This window comes from Carassius carassius, chromosome 27 (assembly GCF_963082965.1).
Source record: "Carassius carassius chromosome 27, fCarCar2.1, whole genome shotgun sequence".
NCBI classification, from domain to species: domain Eukaryota; kingdom Metazoa; phylum Chordata; class Actinopteri; order Cypriniformes; family Cyprinidae; genus Carassius; species Carassius carassius.
Window position 1 is genome coordinate 6,243,044 of NC_081781.1, and position 20,691 is coordinate 6,263,734.

A 20,691-nucleotide genomic window follows, 5' to 3' on the forward strand; every position below is an offset into this window, starting at 1 on the left:
TTTTTGTGGACTGTGGACCAGTGATGGTGATTTATGTAACCAGCAGAGGACACCAAAGATCTTTTATAATATAAGGGCACACAAATCACAATATCCAAGTAAATTTTAATTAGGAAATAAACAAACAAACAAAAAAAACACAATATCATTACAAAACAAAATATGTTTCTATATATGTAAGTAGTTTATATATTGTAAGTGTGTGTTACGGTATATGTAAAATGTTGTTGCTGTTAAAGTTTTGAAAATAAACCAAGCATTTGATTTATCTTCAAAATAGGATTGTAGAACTTAGAGCAAAAAAAATTATACGTTTATGTATGTGTGTATATATATATACATATATATGCGATATGTACATTTTGTTTCTGTTAATGGTACTAAACAAAACATTTGTTAAAATGGAACGCAAATTGGTTTATACAGCTTATGAAAATCTTTTACAAGCTCAGCAGTCAATCAAATGTTTTAGTTTTGACTAACAGCCAATGGGAAGGTTGACTCCTCCCACTCCTGTTTAATCATTGTCTTGGAGCTGGAAAAAAGCTATTTAAGAGAAAATGCAGCTGCGTTTTCTGCGAGAGTTAGAATTGAGCAGAAAAACTTAATTAAAAGAATGGTAGATGCTTTCTGTGGCACATGGAAACTGGTCAGCAGTGACAACTTTGATGAGTATATGAAAGCTCTAGGTAAGTTTTACCATTATAGCATCAGTAATAATAATTATTAATACAGTTTATTATTTCGGCATTTATTTTTATTTGAATAACAGACACATCCCAAGGGTATTACATACCCTGGTTTCAGTGAACATTGCATGAATTCAATGCATCTGAATTTTCTTTTTCTTTTTTCTAAGGTGTTGGGTTTTCAATGAGACAAGTTGGAAATGTGACTAAACCGATGCACATCATCTCGAAAGAGGGAGATAAAGTGGTCCTAAAAACACAAAGTACTTTGAAGAACACTGAGCTTTCATTCACACTGGGAGAGGAGTTTGATGAGACCACCTTAGATGACCGACACTGTAAAGTGGTTTTTGAAAAAAATGTGTAACATAACATGATTTAATGGGAAGTGTTATCACAGGGAACAATACATTCCCATTTCATAGGAGACGTTTTCTGTCTGAAATGAATGCACAGTGATGTGTTCTTTTTACCAGTCCACTGTGGTGATGGATGGAGACCAGCTTGTTCATGTGCAGAAGTGGGATGGAAAAGAGACCACCCATGTCCGGGAGATCAAAGACGGGAAGATGGTGATTGTAAGGTTCTTTCAGAATGCTACAGAAAATTCACTTAACACTAGCTCTTCCCTTTTCATACAGTGCTATTTGATGACTTTAATACTTGCTGATTTAAATTTTATTTTAGAAACTCACCTTTGGGGACGTGGTGGCTTTGCGTAACTATGAAAAAGCATAAGTTTTGGGAACTTTATGAGGATTTGTCCTTCTCCAGGCAGCAACATGACAGGCAGCAACGACGTGCTTTGATGCTTTACGCAAAGAAAAACTTTGCAATTCATTCCTCCAGATCTATAAAAGCATGGGCTACAAATGTTTTTGATCCATTTTTACTGTTTTTTTTTTTTTTACTTTTGAGTCAATATGATTCATTTGTAATAAACAAACAGACAAAATAAAGATGGCTTGTGTGATCATTGTTATTATTATTATAGTCTATATAGTAGCTAAGATTGTTGAGGTTCGGCCCAGACAGTTGTTTTGTAATTTCACAATTTATTAATTTAAATATATGTTTCTGTGCTATATTTGTATATAGAGTAAGGTGTGTCGATGATGTGTAGCTATGATGTCCAATCAGTGCGCGTGACCGCAGAAGGTTGCGCAAACAAAGCGTCACGTGAGGGCCGCCAGTTTTTCCTGTTTTGGTTTACACAAGCACGGCTTAACAATACAGACGCTTGCAGGAATGGCTTTACTCGTTTTATTGTGTTTGCTTGGTCATGTTTGGAACCTGCAGGTTTCTGCTGCGCCGGTTAATAATGCCTTCAAACTCAAACACCTGCAGAGCGCACGTAAGTGTTCAGAGCCACGTCAGGTACTTCATGAAGTTGGCTTTATGTATACGTTTGCTCTGTGGCGCACACACTTTGCTTGCGTTTGCATTTTCTTGTCTTTCTTTGGATGTTTTAACAGACATTCCTTGTCGTTTCGCCTACTGAGTCAGATTCGTATATATTTACAGTGATCCATCTTACGGGCCTGTTGTTGTTGCTGTTGTTGTTATTGTTAATAATGGGTCCGTTTCCCAAAATGAAATGTCGCAGGTTTCGTCGTTAGCCTACCAGTAGTTTTGCGGAACTTTCGATCTCTTAACATAAAAGAAAAAGTATTGATTTATTATAATATTTGTATATATATATATATATATATATATATATATATATACATATACATATACACATATATATATATATATATATATATATATATATATATATATATATATATATACATATACACATATATATATATATATATATATATATATATATATATATATATATATATATATATATATATATATAAATATAACGCGATTAGTAACGATTAATCGTTTTGTTGCCCTAGTTCTGAGGCAAATTCTGTGAACGTATTCATACCCCTTCCTTTTTTCACGTTTTATGTTTCTGCCTTATGCTAAACAGTTATTTTTTTCTACATCAATCTACACTCCATACACCACATTGACCAAGCAAAAACAGAATTGTCACAACTTTGTAAATTTATATATAAAAAAAAATGAAACAAGTACATTGCATGAGTATTCATACCTTTAAATATTCACAATGATTCACAATTTTAAGAGCAATTACTGTAAACAAGATTTCTGGTTTCAAATGTCTGCCATAAATAATGCTGTTTCAGGTTTTTTTATGCGAGACAAAAATAAAAGTTACTAACATGAACAGTTAACGGCCAATAATATCTGTCTTCTGGGTTAAAAAAAAACTATTATTATTTTTTATGTATTAGCATGAGGAAGTCAATCTAAAGAGTACATAAGCATTCATTAAGAATTCATTATTTTAAGTTCAGTGCACTTTGAAAGCATGACATGCTTTAGATTTGTACCTGGTTTGCAGTGAAATATCTCCACAGCTCCTGAGTGAGACACAATATTTGACATATAAGTGTACAGTGTAAGGGGAGTATTGGACATATTTGTGAAATGAATGTAACACAAGCATCTTAAATTCCAGCTAAATTCTGGCATATCTCAGACCTGCACTTGGATCCAACCTACCATATCACAGAAGACCACAGCAAAGTCTGTTTTTCCTCCAAGGGTGTTCCTGCATTGGACCCAGGAGTTTTTGGTGATTTCCTGTGTGATTCTCCATACCAGCTCATTCTCTCAGCATTCAGTTACATGAAACAAGCAGACCTGCAGCCTGAGTTCATTATATGGACAGGGTATAAAGCAGCCTCCTTTACTGGCTTGGAGCCGTTCTGTGATTTTACTTGGTTTATTACATTTAGATTATTTGGGAGCTAATGAACACATCATGGCTTTGTTCTTTAATATTTCTATTAACTTTTTTTCTTTAAATGTTGTGCACCTCGTTGCAGAGACAGCCCTCCTCACGTCCCGAAAGAAGAACTGTCCACTGATGTAGTCATTAATGTTATAGCCAATATGACTCACACCATAAATCAGTTCTTCCCACAGCTGCCAGTGTATCCTGCCCTGGGCAACCACGACTACTGGCCACAGGTATTTCAATCCCAAGGGCAACTACCATTTTTGGCTAGTAATTCAATCCAAGACAACAGTTGTGGGGTCAAATAAAGTCCAAATGTTTTGGGTTGTTTGAATGGATAATTTGCATACTGCTTGTATACACACAAAAAACTCTCTCTCTCTCTCTCTCTCTCTCTCTCTCTCTCTCTCTCTCTCTCTCGCCCTCCCCCTCTCTCTCTCTCTCTCTCTTTCTCTCTCTATATATATATATTTGGTTAAATAGTTCATATAGATTTTTATTTAAATGCAAAAAGATATATGATGAAAAACGTTTCAAACATTCACATTTTATCTGTGGCACTGAGTGGCTGCATTTATTTAAACAAAATACAGTAAAGATTGTAATATTTAGATTTTTTTTCTTTTTACAATTTTAAAATAACTGCTTTCTATTTGAATATATTTAACAATGCAATTTATTCCTGTGATAGTAAAGCTGAATTTTCAGTAGCCATTACTCCAGTCTTCAGTGCCACTTGATCCTCCAGAAATCATTATAATGTGCAAATTTTGTGCTCAATTTTTTTTGTATTATTATCAATGTTGAAAACAATGTTTTTTGTTTATATAATATTTTTATGGGTAGATTATAGGTATATTTATGGGAAGTTTATATATTTTTTAAACTTCTTGCTCTGTCTTTTGCTGAAATGTTTTTTTGCTGTGTTGAATCCTAAAAAAAATTTTTTTTTTTAAATCTTGCTTTAAAACTTCTTAGGATCAGTTGCCAACATCTGCAAATGCAATTTACGATGCTGTAGCCAAACTCTGGTCTCCGTGGTTGAACCCAGAAGCTGTAGCTACTTTGCAAAAAGGTAACTGATAATAATGAAGATTTTCCACTACATGTGTGTACATTTAAATGATTTGATTATTTGGAGATAATGGAAGCCGATTATTCAATACAGAGTTTTAGCCATGCTAAAATACTTAATGCACACAACAGTATAATGCAAAACCATTGTTCAGCTAGTTAACTGTTTTTAGTAAAAAAAAAAAAAATATATATATATATAATGCATAATATTACAATATATATAATGTAATTATTTAAATCTAAACTAACTAAAACTATACATATATTTTCCCCACAAATATTTTTCATTAATATAAGCTTTTTTTTCTCTCTTTTTGTGACTGTGGTATGCACACTTAACAGTGGACTTTAGCTGTGAAAATATAGTAAGCTAATGCTCTTTGTATTTCACTTCTTTGCGTGTAGGTGGCTTTTACTCTCTTGTGATCAAACCTGGCCTCCGTCTGGTGAGTCTCAACACAAACCTGTACTACAGTCCTAATCAAGTGACAGTAAATATGACTGACCCTGCTGGGCAGTTCCAATGGCTGCAGGAAACACTTGAGCTGTCAAGACAAAAGCTGGAGAAGGTGAGTATATTCTGTTTGCTTTTACAAGGCATTTTAATTTTAGAAAGAACCCACTGCACTGATCATATAGGGTCATTTTATTACAAGACTGTAAATTAACATTTGCATAATGGTATGCCCATGTAAGTGACAGCAGTGGTGTGTGAATGACTGCTGACCTTAATTTCACTGTCCTCTTTTCCTCTGAGGTCTATGTAATTGCTCACGTCCCCATCGGTTACCTACCCTTTGCTATAAATACAACAGCTGTCCGGGAAAGCTACAATGAACAACTGGTCAAAATATTTCGCAACTACAGTGACGTCGTTCAGGGTCAGTTCTACGGTCACACTCATCGAGACAGCATAATGGTTCTGCTGGATCAACAAGGTAATAGAATTTGCCTCAGAACTAGGGCAACAAAACGATTAATCGTTACTAATCGCGTTATATATATATATATATGTATATATATGTGTACACACACATAGTATGTAAACAAACGTTTACTTTGAATGAGATTAATCACGATTAATTGGTTTACAGACCTACTTGAACATTTATATTTTTTATAAAATCGAAACATGAGTCAAAATGCATTGCATTGTGGGATGCAGTCTTTGAAACCACTTGCTCTGACAGACAGTTTATTGCTCAGATTGTGGTAGGTTAGTCTGATAGAATATACTATGAATACAGACCATTGAACATACTAATTAATGTCCCATTCATACTTTTATTCAAGGGAAACCTGTGAACTCCATATTTGTCACACCTGCTGTTACACCTATCAAAAGTCTATTGGAGCCATATTCGAACAATCCTGGCATTCGTGCATATTTGTACCACCCTGAGAACTATGGTTTACTGGTAAGTGTCCACCAGCTAGCAAGTTTAAAGGGGTCATCGGATGCAAAATCCACTTTTACATGTTATTTGAATATAAATGTGTATTGGGAGTGTGTGTACTGTACACATCCACCCAATAATGATAAAAACCCACCCAGTATTTTTTTTTTTTTTAATTCCCAAATAATCATGATAACATTCTCAGATCAGGCTGTTCTGAGATTATTGGCAGAGTGATGTAGTTCACAGGCTCCTCCCATGACTATTTACTAAAGTGATTGTTTTAATGTAGACCTGCCCCGAGTGAGCAGTCAGAAATCATTTCAATGCCGGAGCAGGTGTAGACAAGAATGTCTCCTAAGTGATTGAGGTGTTTTGTTTTTGAATGTAATAATGAACATAGCAGTCATCATTTATTCCCAACATCTGAGCCAGTGAATTACTTTAGCTTTTGAAAGGAATGCACTCCCAATCTACTTAAATGTGTTTATATTTGCACAAATCATTCATGATCCAGCTTCACCTACAGAAGAATTGAATATGAGTTTTTTTTTATGAATCTTTGCCAATAGCCTATCCTAATAATGTACTAGTTAGCAAGTTCCTTAGCTAAATGCAGCTAAAGTTTAGAATCTCAAGAGAAAGGCTTGTCATCTCATGGAAGAGAGGGGCGGGGTGAGCCGAGCTCATTAGCATTTAAAGGGACATGCACTGAAACGGCTTGCTGTGAATGGATCTGTTTTTGACCAGTTAAAAAGAGTGTTGTTTTACACTGCCATTGAGACATTTTAACCAAAGTATTTTATAGACTTTTCATTAAGACCCTAAAGAATGAGCAACTTTAACTTTTTATGGATTTTTATTTTATTATTATTATTATTATTTTATTGTGTTTTGTTTTATTACTTTTTATAAAATTTTGGGAACAATATGGTAATGATCTTGACACATAGCCTGGAAAGTATTTCAAAATTCAGGGTATTTATTTTATTTTATTTTGAATTATGGTTTAATAGTAAGTGTGCACCAACTAGAATTTAAGCACTGATTTATTTACTTTGAGCACATTGCCCTTACAATTTCAATTTTATAGACAGCCTGGAAGAGAATATTACTACACAATAACTATATTTAATTTTATTTTACTTTATTGAGTATTATGGTTTAATTGTAAGTTCAAGCACCGAGTTAATTACTTTTAACACATTCTCCCTACAATTATTAGTGTTTTGTGTTCAAATGCATCTTTAAATTCTAATATTTTGAGTTGTTTGAAGCTAAATGTTTGGCTAAATTAACTTCACCACCGTTGTGCAGTTCCTGTTTCTGAATGATTAATGGTAGTGTCAGTTCTAATTACATGGTGTGTTTTAATCAAGGTGCCAGTTCAAAGTGTGGCTCTTCCATTGCATCCCTTCTAATAATCACTTTCTCTCCTTCTTTTTTTCCCCCTCCAAAGGATATTTGGCAGTTCTATTTAAATCTCACAGAAGCAAACCTGGAAAAAAAATCAGACTGGAAGCTGGAATACATTATGACTGAGGCTTTTAATATTGATGACATTCAGCCCCACAACTTGCATGAACTTGCTCTTAGGTTCAAGCAGCCACAGAGCAAAGACTTTGACAAGTATTTTAACCATTTTATGGTGAGCTACAACTTCAGCCTTACATGTGAGGGTTTATGCAAAACAATTCAGATGTGTTCTGTGCAGTTTTTGGATCAAGAAACCTACTCCCAATGTATTGCGAAAGCAGGCATGTTGCAGTTCTAGAGTATACTTGAATTACTCTCTTCAAACTTGATCAACTCTCTAAAAAGATGATTTCAAACTTTTTTGATTTAAAAGGAATCAGGGAACCTTTTATTTAAAGAATAATAATACTAGAGTGAATCTCAGGAAAACATATCTCGCTTCACCCCAAAACCAAAAGGAGAAAAAGCTATTTGAAATTTTCATTTATATAAAGAAAATAAAGCATAATTTAAGACCATGAACTTTATTTATATATTCTTTGCACTGTTACTTTATATTTATGACCATTTAAGCATGAAAATTTCCCAACAGAAATTCCCAAAATCTTAATAAAATATATATGTTTTTTTGTAATTGCTATTATTCTTAATGATTATATTTATTATAATTGTTTACTGTTTTGTAATTAAACCTGTAATAAAAAGTAATGCTGCATTAAAAAAAAAAAAAAAAAACAATTTAAAAAGGATACAACAAATAATACTATTATTGAATTCTTAATTTTCTTTATGCGAATTCTAATTTATTTTTAGTTTTTCATTTTGGGGTGAAACAATACCTGGTTCTTTACTTTATTAGATTTAGTTGTGAAAACTGAACTAATTTTAAGGCACTTTCAAATGTTTTTTTTTCTTTTTAAGTGATTGTAATGATTTTTATTCTTGATTAAATATGTAGTTGCACAAATAATTATACATCATTTTCTAGAGACTTTTTAAAATAAAATTGAACCTGCTTCTTTCTGTCCTTTAAATTAAAAAAACTTGATTTTTGCCTTCAATATTTTGAAAGTTTGTTGTTGTTTTTTTACCTGATATAACTTGTCGTACTTTAATACACCACAGTTGTACTAGAACTGGTCACCTGTTGATCTTTTTAAAAAGAAAACCATGCATAAAATCCAGTCCAAGCCTCCATCCCTGTACTCCATCCAGAGGCCCCATACACACTCGGACCCCTCGCTGCTCACTACCTCCGCTGAGCGTCTTCTGAAATGTTCACTAGTTCATTTGTCTGGACCCCTCCTCGTGTGGTCATTGGCGTTTGAGTGCTACACTGCCTTTGATGACTCACAATGGTTTGTGGAGCCAGAAAGTTGACGCGGAGATAAAGGGGGCACCGTGGTAATTCTGGCAGGTTGTTTTAATGACTGGCGGAGATGCTCTAATCAGCATTCATCAGTGCTCTTCCAATCGTCTCCCTCAGAGTTCCCAATAGACTCATCTGTAATGGGGACGAGTCAATATATGCCCTGCCGCACTGGCAGCGCTGAAGGAGGGATGGCTTTTTTAAGCGTGGGCCACACAAGGCTGTGCCAAGGTGGGTTGGTGTTTGATAGGCACATAAATCTCAGAGAGCTTTTTGTCTCCCATCTTGGATTGGTGAGCAGAAGACATTGTCCTGGAAAAGAGAGAGTTTCAAATGCTGGGTTCAGTATTCGATTAGTTTTATTATATTATATCTTATTTTATCATTTTTTTATGTTTATTATTTAATTTTATTTCTATTATAATTTTTTTTTAATTTATAATTTTTTTTTTAAATTTGGGAATAAATATTATAGTAATGGACGTCATACATCATGTGGAGAGTTTTCTAAATGCTGGGTTTAGTTCTGTCCACATTTTATTTTATTTTTACTATTTTATTTTTCATTATTTACATTGAAATAAATTTCTTTTTTTCATTTGTTTACAATTTTGGAGAAAATATTATATAACTAGACTTTATAAATAGAGTGAAGAGTATTTTAAATGCTGGGTTCAGTTCTGTCCATATTTTATTTTACTTTATTTTAATTTTCATTATTTCTATTGCAATTTCTTTTTCATTTATTCTTTTTTTTTTTTTTTACTTTTGGAAAAAATAATATAGAAATGGACTTGATACACAATGTGGATTGTATTTCAAATGCTGGGTTTAGTTATGTCCATAAGTGTGTTGTGTTTTGTGAAAAAATATTATGGTGATGTGGTTGACGCCAGGAGAAACTATTTTACTGCCATAAACATATGAGACCCTGGGGTCTAATCATAACAGATTACTTATTGGCCGATTAGCTAGTTGCTGTCACACATACTCTGCTCGGCTGGCAGTCCTGTGTCTACTTTAAAAGTTAAAGAGCTGTAACAGGGAAGGTCAGTGCTAGAGACCTGCATGGGTCAACTCTCCACTGATTGCAGAGCCTCGTTACGCTTGGTTGAACCCTCATCACAGCCTGTTCAGTCATCAGACTATTGCTTTGATGGGCCTGCTTAACCTACTGCCCTATTTAAGCTGTGGATTACTGTGGTGATTGTGTAACTATGGCAGCCCGCAAGGAATTGGAATTCATGGAATATACTGGTTAATTTTATGAGCTGAGGCAGGGATCACATACCAGTTGATTCAGTTCAGTAGAGAAATTATCACAAAACTCTTGAGCTGCTTTCATGTAGCATGTGTTTTTACCATTTTATTTACGTTTCAGAATTTTGAAGAAAATAGTGTTTATTTATTTACACACTGTATTTATGCTAGTCCCAGTGCTGTAGTGAGGACATATTTTTGAAGACCAACCAGGAAGTTCACATCACCCTGGTTCCTTTCACATAGACCAGCAGAATTTTTCCATTGGCTTTTGAATTATTGCAGAAGATAACCTCTCTGACCAGCAAAAGATTAAGATTCTAACACATTTTCACAACCTTTATACATTTTGAAGCCTAAATACAACCACCAGAAGTAGAGAGCTAAGCATATGTCTCTTATATTATGTTCTAAAATTGCTCAAACAATTGATCATGACGCAGTGCCGCAACACCACTCTCACAAATTTGGTTCTCAGGGAATAAAAGCGTAAATGTAGATCTAGGCTGTTATATGTAGCATACTTTTATATTGTGGACTAAAACTTTGCCTAATACAGGAGGTATATGTTGTGTCCCAATTTTTACAGTTGTTTTATGTACTAAAAGTGTGTACTGTGCTGTACTTTTGAGTGTGTAGTGCACCAATATTGGTAAGCACTACGAAATCATACATTTAGAAAAAAATGCCCCTTTGTTTTGTACTGCTGGCTTTGCATGTACTATATTAACATCTAGCTAAATGGAGACAAGTGTGAGATCAGCATAGCATTAAAAAGAAACTTGTTCACTGCTTAAAAGTGCCCAATGTGTTCCAGAAAAACCCTTCTTTTTGGTAGCAGAATATATTTTTTGTAACCTTTGTCATAACTATTGGTTTTAACAGTTTTCCTCCAAACAAAGTTCTCCTATGAGTGAATTACAGATGATACAAATGTAAGTTTTTGCTATCATTACTGTTAGTTTGAAACTTCCTTTCTCATCAAAGCAACTTATAAATAAGCATATTTTGTTTTATTATTTATGCAGTCCGTACTGTAATGTAATTGTGCAAACTGCAGTAGTTGATAATTTCATTGGAATATGAAGGCTCTTGGTAGCCCACATTAATATTTCATTGAACACATAGTGTGAAATTCTGCAGGTTGCTGATCTTAACAATCATATCATATTAACATGCCTTAGTAAAATCATTAATAAGGTACTTCATTCACATTTTCAACACACATTTGAAGCATATAAGGACAGATCGCTTTTTATCACTCTCTCAAAAAAAAAGATGGTATGATAAGGGTGATACCTTTTCAAAAGGTGCATTTTTTGTAACTTTTAAGCTCTAATATGTACACTTTAGGTACTAATATGTACATTTAAGGTACCAAAATGGATCCTTTTGAAAAGGTATTGTCCCAGTGACAGCTTTTGTACCTTTATTTCTGAGAGTGACTAATAAATGAAGACTGAAGCAAAACTTTCAGTAGGAAATAGGGAACTGTGAGTCTCTGTATTGTTTAATCTCATGATGCTCTTAAAATCAAATTGGTTAGCCAGAAGAAATTAAAGAGACCTAATAACGGAAGGTTTAATCATCATCTAACAGGATGAAAACTCATCTGATATTTCTGGTCTTTTTCCAGTAGGAAAAAAAGTACCGGTTCATTCTAGCGTCATATAAATAAAAAAAATACAGTAGTTGTTTTGCAGTTATAATTTGTGGCATTCAAATCTTACTTTTCGCACATTTAGCACAGAATGCTAGACGCCTCTTCCTCTTTCCTTTTTAGCCGTGAGCTCTTTTGTCTGACGCAATGCAGAAGTTTGCATTTGGAATGAAATGGCTTGGAGATCTGACACATCAGTCACTGTTAAAACCACAGACATGAGTCCTAGGAAGAACTACTTTCTGTTTGAAAACTGAGGAACAGTGAATGCACTGTAGCTTCCTTCTGTGTCATGCATCTCAATAACATGACCGTGTGCTTACAAAAAAGGCTCAGTAAGAACAGTATCTAGTCTGTTCAGTGGTCCAGCCCTTATAGCCGCACTCTCATGGCTTTCAAGGACACGGGTGTTTGAACTTAAGAATGCTTGCTTGCTGGATCAGGATTAACTGGCACTCTTGTGTTATTTCTTGGAGAGGGAACCAATTGCAGGTAAGTCCTTTATTTAAGGGGTAATCCAAAGGGGTAAACAGTCCAGGCAGGGTCATAACCAGAATATCCAAACATAACATAAACAAGACACGAAGACAAGGTAAGGCAAGGCAAGGCAAGAAGCGACGGACGTGAATAACTATAAACATTAAACAAGGACTCCGTCACACAGACTCACACAGACCGGGTATAAATACACAGAAGGATAATGGGGGAACAGGAGACAGGTGGGGAACAATCAATTACTAACAAGGAGGAAGGTGACCAAATAAGGGAACAGGAAGTGATAAGGTGACAGGCACTGTGAGAAAGGGGGACATCTAGTGGAAACCCAGGGACAACCCAGACACTGTGACAGTACCCCCCCTCTACGGAGCGGCTCCCAGACGCTCCACGACAGACACAAAACAGAGACCAGGAGGGAGGCGGACAGGTGGAGGCTCAGGGGGAGAAACGGAGGGCCAGACTCACTGAGGGGAACAGACAGAAACATAACAGAAACCAAGAAACACAAAACAGAAATCCATAAGGACATCATGTGGCGCCCCCCAGGGCGGAGCAGAAGACCACCACAGCCGTGTGGTCAAGGCGGAAGCCCCCCAGGGCGGAGCAGAAGACCACCACAACCATGTGGTCAGGACGGAAGCCCCCCAGGGCAGAGCAGAAGACCACCACAACCGTGCGGTCAGGACGGAAGCCCCCCAGGGCGGAGCAGAAGACCACCACATCCTTGTGGACGAAGCCAGAGTCCTCCAGGGCGGAGTGGGAGACCCCCACAACCGTGTGGTCAGGGCAGAATGCCCCCAGGGCGGAGCAGAAGACCACCACAGCCATGTGGTCAGGACCAGAGCCCCCCAAGGCGGAGCAGACCTCCGTGCGGCTGGACCAACGGGACAACGAAACTCTGGTAATTCCCTGGTGTCCTTACTGGACTCCAGAAGATTGGTGCTGGCCTGACACTGCTCATGAAGATCATTGGTGACTTGCATTTGCCCATGAAGATCAATGGTGACTTGCCTTTGTTCATGAAGATCAGAGGTGACTTGCCTTTGTTCATGAAGATCAGAGGTGACTTGCCTTTGTTCATGAAGATCAGAGGTGACTTGACTCAGTCCTTGAAGATCACCGGTGACTTGACTCAGTCCTTGAAGATCACCGGTGACTTGACTCAGTCCTTGAAGATCACCGGTGACTTGACTCAGTCCTTGAAGATCACCGGTGACTAGCCCTGACTCTGGAGGATCAGCGGTGACTAGCCCTGACTCTTGAAGATCAGCGGTGACTAGTCCTGACTCTGGAGGATCAGCGGTGACTAGTCCTGACTCTGGAGGATCAGCGGTGACTAGCCCTGACTCTGGAGGATCAGCGGTGACTAGCCCTGACTCTGGAGAGTTCACTGGCACCTGACTATTTTAATGGCGGGCTGGATGATCCAGGGTCTCAGGAGGAGATGGCGCAGTTAGAGACACTGGAATTCTGGGAATTTGTGCGCTACCTGCAGCATCGGCTTCGGTGGGATGCCCCAGCCACTTCTGTCTCTTCCAGCGGGGTGGTCATCAGCCCAGCACCACTGCCCAGGATGGCAACCAGCCAAGCGCCACAACCCAAGATGGCCGCCAGTCCAGCACCACTACTTAGGATGGCTACCAGCCAACTCTGGAGAGTTCACAGGCACCTGACTCGAGGGTCAGCTGAGACTCTCATCCTGTGCAGTGGCGCTGGGCAAGCAGCCATCTTGGGCCATGACTCTGGACAGGCGGCCATCTTGTACTGTGGTGCTGGGCTGGCGGCCATCTGGGGTTGTGGCGCTGGACTGGCAGCCATCTTGTACTGTGGCGCTGGACCGGTGGCCAATTTGGGCATTGGCGCTGGGTTAGCGGCCATCTTGTGCAGTGGCGCTGGACTGACGGCCATCTTGTGCTGTGGCGCTGGACTGACGGCCATCTGGTGCTGTGGCGCTAGGCTGACGGCCATCTTGGGTTGTGGAGCTGAACCGGTGGCCAATTTGGGCATTGGTGCTGGGCTGGCGGCCATCTTGGGCTGTGGCGCTGGAACGGTGGCCAATTTGGGCATTGGCGCTGGGTTAGCGGCCATCTTGTGCTGTGGCGCTTGGCTGGTAGCCATCCTAGGTAGTGGTGCTGGACTGGCGGCCATCTTGGTTTTGTGGCGCTTGGCTGGTTGCCATCCTGGGCAGGTCCATGCCCTCGGCCAGGGACCAGAACACCTGAACCGGGGCCCCCACTTCATTGCCCTCTTGGCGGAGGGCGATCAACCGAAGGTACTTGGTTCGCCGCTCCGCCATCTTGGCTGGGGAACGAAAAAACGACATACCGCTGGTTCCCTGTGTGACGGAGTCCTTCTGTCACGTTCGGTGTTACAGGAAACACAGGAGAGGGAACCAATTGCAGGTAAGTCCTTTATTTAAGGGGTAATCCAAAGGGGTAAACAGTCCAGGCAGGGTCAAAACCAGAATATCCAAACATAACATAAACAAGACACGAAGACAAGGCAAGGCTAAGGATGGCTGAAGCGAAACAGTCGTTCCAAAGCTTTGCGAGATCCCGAAGCGCAGATGTGTCGAAACACTGATCCGAAGCGTGATTCGAAACACCCATGTCACGTGACTATGACCAAACGAAGCCTCGAAGTGTTTCACTAATTGTTTCATCAGGTGTGGTCCGCCGAATCAGCGTTTGATTGGAACGGTCGGGAACAGACCACACAATCGCACATCTGTATAAAAGTGAAATAAACGCATTTTGACCTCGTGGGTTTTTGTGAGAGGAGTTTGACTTTGAGATAGCGGATTTTTGGTGATATAGTGACATAGTGCGATTTGATTAGTTATAGGCAATTTAGACTTACATTTAAATTTACACAACACATTGACTGAGAGGCTAGAGACAGACAGAGTATACATATAGTGACACATTAACAGATACATAGATATAAATATATATAGACAGCTAGATTAATAGATAGATACATATATAGATAGATTACAGATACATATATAAATACATATATTATAGATAGATACATATATAGATACATAGATTATAGATACATATCTAGATACATAGATCGATTCATATATAGATAGATAGATTTGGATAGATAGATAAAATGGAAGCTCCACAGAAGAGATGCCGTACATCTGTGGTGTGGGAGCATTTCCATTTAGAAACCCCAAATAAAGTGAGATGTGTGTATTGTGATCGGCAGCTAGCCTACTGCAACAATACATCATCCATGATGCGCCATTTGAGGAGCACTCATCCTGCCATTTTGCAGGGTGCAGAGGATGGCATTCCCCCTGTACCTAGGCCTGCTACTGACACTGCTGGGCCATCTAAGCAAGGTATGCATTGTTTGGGATATAATTATAATTGAAATATAATTACAACCTTTTGGGACACTGTTTATAAAGTTTATAAGTTATATAAAGCACTGATTATAAACACTGGAAGGTTTCCAAATAATGAACCAGTAGGCTATACTTTTAATAGATGTGCACTAATTGAAGCTGTATTTTTCCAATGTATTTGTCTGAAAGTATGTTTTGTCTTCTCTTTTAAAAGTCAGACAGAGGGAATTGGATGAGGCTCTTATAAACATGGTGGTGAAGGATCTGCAGCCCTTCACCATCGTGGACGATGAGGGATTCAGGGCATTTGTGAACAAGCTTGATCCAAGCTATGTCCTCCCATCCCGGAAGGTGCTTAAAATAATGGTCAGCGAAAAGTACAACAAAGCCAAGGAGAAGACAATGGAGGACCTACAAAAGGCCGAATTTGTTAGCCTTACAGCTGACATGTGGTCCTCCATTAATATGGATGGATATCTTGGTGTGACTTGCCATTACATAACACCAGAGGCAAAAATGGCAACTGTTGTACTGGGTGTAAGGAGGTTTTACCAAACCCACACAGCCCAGCATCTCATGGAGGCTAAAGCCTTGCTAATGGCTGAGTGGGGAATAACCTCCAAAGTTCAGTGCATGGTGACTGACAATGCATCTAACATGATCCTAAGTGCCCAGCTACTCCACCTTCGCCATGTCCCATGTTTTGCTCATACTTTAAATTTGATTGTGAAAAAGGCACTAGATCAAACCCCAGTCATCAATGAAATACGCCAGAAGGCCAGAAAGATAGTGGGGTTGTTCAGATCCAGCTGCAAAGCAAAGGACAAGCTTGTGGAGATGCAGAGCTTGATGGGAAGACCAACTCTGAAACTGATACAGGAGGTTGACACGAGATGGAACAGCACATTTGACATGCTACAGCGCTTGTATGACCAACGTGAACCAGTGGCTGCTGCACTTTCCAACTTAACAATGATAAGCAGTAATACCCCTGACAAGTATTGATAATGACATTATTGAACAATCATTGTCAATACTGCAACCATTCAAACTCGCAACAACAGAGATGTCAGAGGAAAAGAGAGTGTCTGCTTCAAAGCTTATACCACTGTACAGGATGTTGCAGCACAAGCTTGCACAGAAAAAATGAAATGCAACGCAGGAATCAACTGTTCAATTAGGTAGGCCACAATGACCATACTACCCATGTGATTGGCCATAACTGTCATATTATTGTCATTATTATAAATATGTGTTTCTCCTGTTTTGGCTCATAGGCTCACATCTGCAAGAAGGTCTGCACTCCAGATGTGGAGGTTATGAGAGTTTTAGAGCCTTGGCACTGGCTACACTGCTGGACCCAAGGTTAAAAAATGTGGCATTTGGAAATGCTGCCAAAGCCCAGGAAGCTGAAAAGCATATCACACTGGAGTGTGCTTCACTGATGCGTTCAAACACAAATCCTGGTGAGCAGTTTCAGTCTGTGTTATGTTATGTAATCTGAATCATGTAATATAATATATCCTTCATATATGCCGTCAGTTTAGGATTTGTTACTAATTGCTGTTTTCATTTTTATTCAGACCCAGAAATGTCAACATCACACCCATCATCATCATCATCACCATCACCATCAACATCAACACCAGTAGAAACACAGGACAGTTTATGGGAACTTTTTGATACTCGCATCCATCAAACCAAGATGATACACAATGCTACAGCTGATGCCACAGTGGAAGTGAAAAAATACATCAACGATGCGTATTTGCCCAGAACTCATGATCCACTAACTTACTGGAAAGAGAGAGCAGTAATCTTTCCTCATTTGTATGTCCTTGCAAAAAAATATCTTTGTATGCCAGCAACAAGTGTCCCTTGTGAGAGGATTTTTTCAAAGGCTGGAGAAATTATCTGTAAAAAAAGAAGTAGGCTAAGTCCTTCCACAGCAGATAAATTAATATTTTTGAATAAAAATCTCTAAAAAAGTGAGACATTGTGGCTTGATTTCTTTTATTAATATTCATTTTTCATGACCAAAATAACATTATGCACAGTGAGGAGCCTATAGGTTACAAGCTTCACATATTAGAACATTATAATAATAAAAAAACAACACATTTTTTTAATGGCTCGTCAAGGTTGTTTCAGATCAACACCTGCAAGTGACCACTAGGTGTCACCGTTGAGACGGGTGTCGGATTGATTCGAAGCCTCGAAACAATATGGCACATTTGGTTCAACTGTTTCATTGGTTCACGAGGCCTCGATTTTGCCATCACAAGGCAAGGCAAGAAGCGACGGACGTGAATAACTATAAACATTAAACAAGGACTCCGTCACACAGACTCAGACAGACCGGGTATAAATACACAGAAGGATAATGAGGGAACAGGAGACAGGTGGGGAACAATCAATTACTAACAAGGAGGAAGGTGACCAAATAAGGGAACAGGAAGTGATAAGGTGACAGGCACCGTGAGAAAGGGAGACATCTAGTGCAAACCCAGGGACACAACCCAGACACTGTGACAGTGTTCTGATTTGAGACATTAATAATTCGGTAGAAGTATGTTATGGAAGCCTGTTTTTGCCACAGCTAAAATAAATAAATAAAAAGGTAATTGTGATTTTTTTTCCCTCTCTATTTTATCTCAAATCTGAGGGAAAAAGTCAGAATTGTGAGATATAAACTCCACAATTCCAGGTTTACATCTTCCAATTCTGTCTCTTTTTTTTTTTTTTTCCTCACGGGTTCTGAGAAAAGAAAATTCAGAATTGTGAGACGCAAATTCTGTCTATAGTTCTATACTAAAGTTTATATCTCGCAGTTCAGGCTTTGTTTTTCCTCTGAATTGTGAGTTTATATCTCTTTCTTTCTTCTTCAGTATTCTGAGAATTATTTTTATTTAGAATAAATTAAATTCAATATACTGCAGTATATTTACACAACCGTATATTTAATATAAATTATTTTAAATGTAGTGGTTGTAGGTTGTTGCTTTGACATTTTAATGTTTGTGTAGTTGTTAACACTCTGCTTTAAGCCAGGCAAAATGAGAAAGCCTTAATGATTGTGTAATTCCCTTCCAAAACAAGGGTGGGTTGGTGGAAGAGGGAGGGGAGCACACCCAACGGTAGTGTCCTTTATTAACCCGTATGAGAGCAGCATCAGGGTTTCAAACGTTATTGAATCCTAAGCTGATTGTTCTCATGTCTTTGAGAGGCCAGATCAGGCCTTTCACTTTGGGCGTGACATCAATGTCAGTCGATGCCCATGCAAGTCTCACCCTGATTTTATGCTTGTGATTGCAGAAAGGCATTCTGGCTAGATTGAAACCTTAGATTGAAAAGTCTTCACTGGCCCTTTAGAGATGCTGCCTAGACAAGTAAATACAATGTGCAACAAAGCAAGGCTGAGCAAAAAGGAATCTGTCTGACTCAGAATGTGGCTTGTAAGAATGTTGAGAGGAGAAAAGTCTTCAGAGGTCATGCAGTTTGATTTTTATTCGTATCTGAATGGTGATTTGAATGGTGGGTTATGTCATGTTATTGTTTTTGCATTTTGGATTAGTAGAGTTCATGGTAATATTAATACACCGTTGTGATTTGTATGATAAACAAAATAGCAGAGCTGAGAGTGGGAAACAGTGTTTTTGACTTATTCCACATGGCCAGATCTGTATTCAGCCGTCGCTTTTTTCCTGAGGTGATCTGGAGTTGAAGGTTACACTGATATGAAAAGGCAGTTTGGCTCAATACATGCTTCTCTTTTATTACGGTCTCACTCTTGAAAGTCCTTTCAGAGAAATAATAGTATTTTTGTGACCCTCATTTATAACACAATATGTGCAATCTTTCAGTATATACCTTGTTTATGACTTCAAAGTCTTTGTCTTGTTAAAGGATGAGGAGGTTCATTGTGATTTCTAGTGTTTTATTGTGTAATGACATCTGTTACAGTCTATAGGAGCATCAGCTGACACACGGAGCACATATAAAGAGAAGGTATATTGCATGTACCTATTTGTTGCCCACACACTGTTGATCCACAGTTGTAGCACAATACTGCCATCATCTGGTCAAGCAGAAAACAATCATGCAGGCTAAAGATGAGCTTTCACTATTAACCGCAAAACGGACACAAAAGGATGTAGTATACATGCCAGACCAGCATGTGACAAAACGCCAAATTTATGTGTATACAGCTAATCACGTCTGCGTGTGGACGGGGCCTTAGGTATATACAGTGGTTATGGCAAATTGCATAACTTCGACACAGATTTTTGGATATATTTGAGTACAGCATGACATCATAATGTCACAGGACAAAACTGTATTTTCTTAATGGCTAATTTGTATTTACAATATACTGAAGGCCCTGTCTAGCAAGGATTTGTGCCATTAAATAGATAGTTCATCCAAAAAAATGTAAATTCTTTCATTAATTACTTTACTATGTTTCTGTGCCTTGATCTTGGCTGTACCCTTGCTGTCCATGGAGGGTCAGAGAGCTCTTGTATTTCATCAACAATATCTCAATTTTTGTTCCAAAGATGAACAAAGGTCTTACGGGTTTGGAACGACACGAGGTTCAGTAACTAATGACCGAATTAGCATTTTTGGGTGAACTGTCCCTAGAAGAATTGTATTTTCAAATGCTTTTAAATTTAAAATAAAATTTAATTAAATTGAATTGTCTTTAAATCCTTACATTTCTTTTAAAATTAAGTTCCCTGCACTGTATATAAACTGGATTTCTCAACATTTAGTGTTGATTTTTAAAATGTGCAATAATAATAATAATAATAATAATGTTTAATAAAAAGTTTATTATTATTATTTTTGTTTAATCATTGTTTTATTTTAATATTTAATTCAGTTAACATTATCAAAATTTAATTCATACATTTACTATTATTTTATTGATCATGTCAGAATAACTGACCAGAAAGGTCCCAGAAATTCAAGCATCAATATGTAATCATGTAATTCAACATTATTGTTATTATTACTATTATTATTATTATTATTATTATTATTTAATTCCATTAAAACAATATGGTTGACTTTTTTTGTT

General features: G+C 37.8%; 3 protein-coding genes across 3 annotated transcripts in view; all 3 read left to right on the top strand.

The window, feature by feature from the left end:
* The window catches only part of LOC132106544 (gap junction Cx32.2 protein-like), a 324,589-nt gene that overhangs the window by 171,125 nt on the left and 132,773 nt on the right, over positions 1-20,691 (top strand). The window lies entirely within an intron of this gene.
* Positions 596-1,648, top strand: LOC132106538 (fatty acid-binding protein, brain-like). The gene is made up of 4 exons (XM_059512300.1): positions 596-689; positions 860-1,032; positions 1,166-1,267; positions 1,377-1,648. Exons 1-4 carry the CDS (start codon positions 617-619, stop codon positions 1,425-1,427), a joined length of 399 nt encoding a protein of 132 aa, XP_059368283.1. The 5' UTR covers positions 596-616; the 3' UTR covers positions 1,428-1,648.
* Positions 1,825-7,985, top strand: smpdl3a (sphingomyelin phosphodiesterase acid like 3A). The gene is made up of 8 exons (XM_059512299.1): positions 1,825-2,043; positions 3,232-3,445; positions 3,602-3,746; positions 4,492-4,588; positions 4,996-5,159; positions 5,348-5,528; positions 5,884-6,008; positions 7,447-7,985. The coding sequence occupies exons 1-8, from the start codon at positions 1,938-1,940 to the stop codon at positions 7,759-7,761; spliced, it is 1,347 nt and encodes a 448-aa protein (XP_059368282.1). The 5' UTR covers positions 1,825-1,937; the 3' UTR covers positions 7,762-7,985.

What these genes read in the sequence shown, in the direction of transcription:
- LOC132106538 (XM_059512300.1), top strand. Translation starts at nt 617, where the DNA reads ATGGTAGATGCTTTCTGTGGCACATGGAAACTGGTCAGCAGTGACAAC. An exon ending in TAGATGACCGACACTGTAAA is followed by an intron (nt 1,033 to 1,165) that starts GTGGTTTTTGAA and finishes TCTTTTTACCAG; the next exon opens with TCCACTGTGGTGATGGATGG. An exon ending in AAGACGGGAAGATGGTGATT is followed by an intron (nt 1,268 to 1,376) that starts GTAAGGTTCTTT and finishes ATTTTATTTTAG; the next exon opens with AAACTCACCTTTGGGGACGT.
- smpdl3a (XM_059512299.1), top strand. Translation starts at nt 1,938, where the DNA reads ATGGCTTTACTCGTTTTATTGTGTTTGCTTGGTCATGTTTGGAACCTG. An exon ending in CAAACACCTGCAGAGCGCAC is followed by an intron (nt 2,044 to 3,231) that starts GTAAGTGTTCAG and finishes CTTAAATTCCAG; the next exon opens with CTAAATTCTGGCATATCTCA. An exon ending in GAGTTCATTATATGGACAGG is followed by an intron (nt 3,446 to 3,601) that starts GTATAAAGCAGC and finishes ACCTCGTTGCAG; the next exon opens with AGACAGCCCTCCTCACGTCC.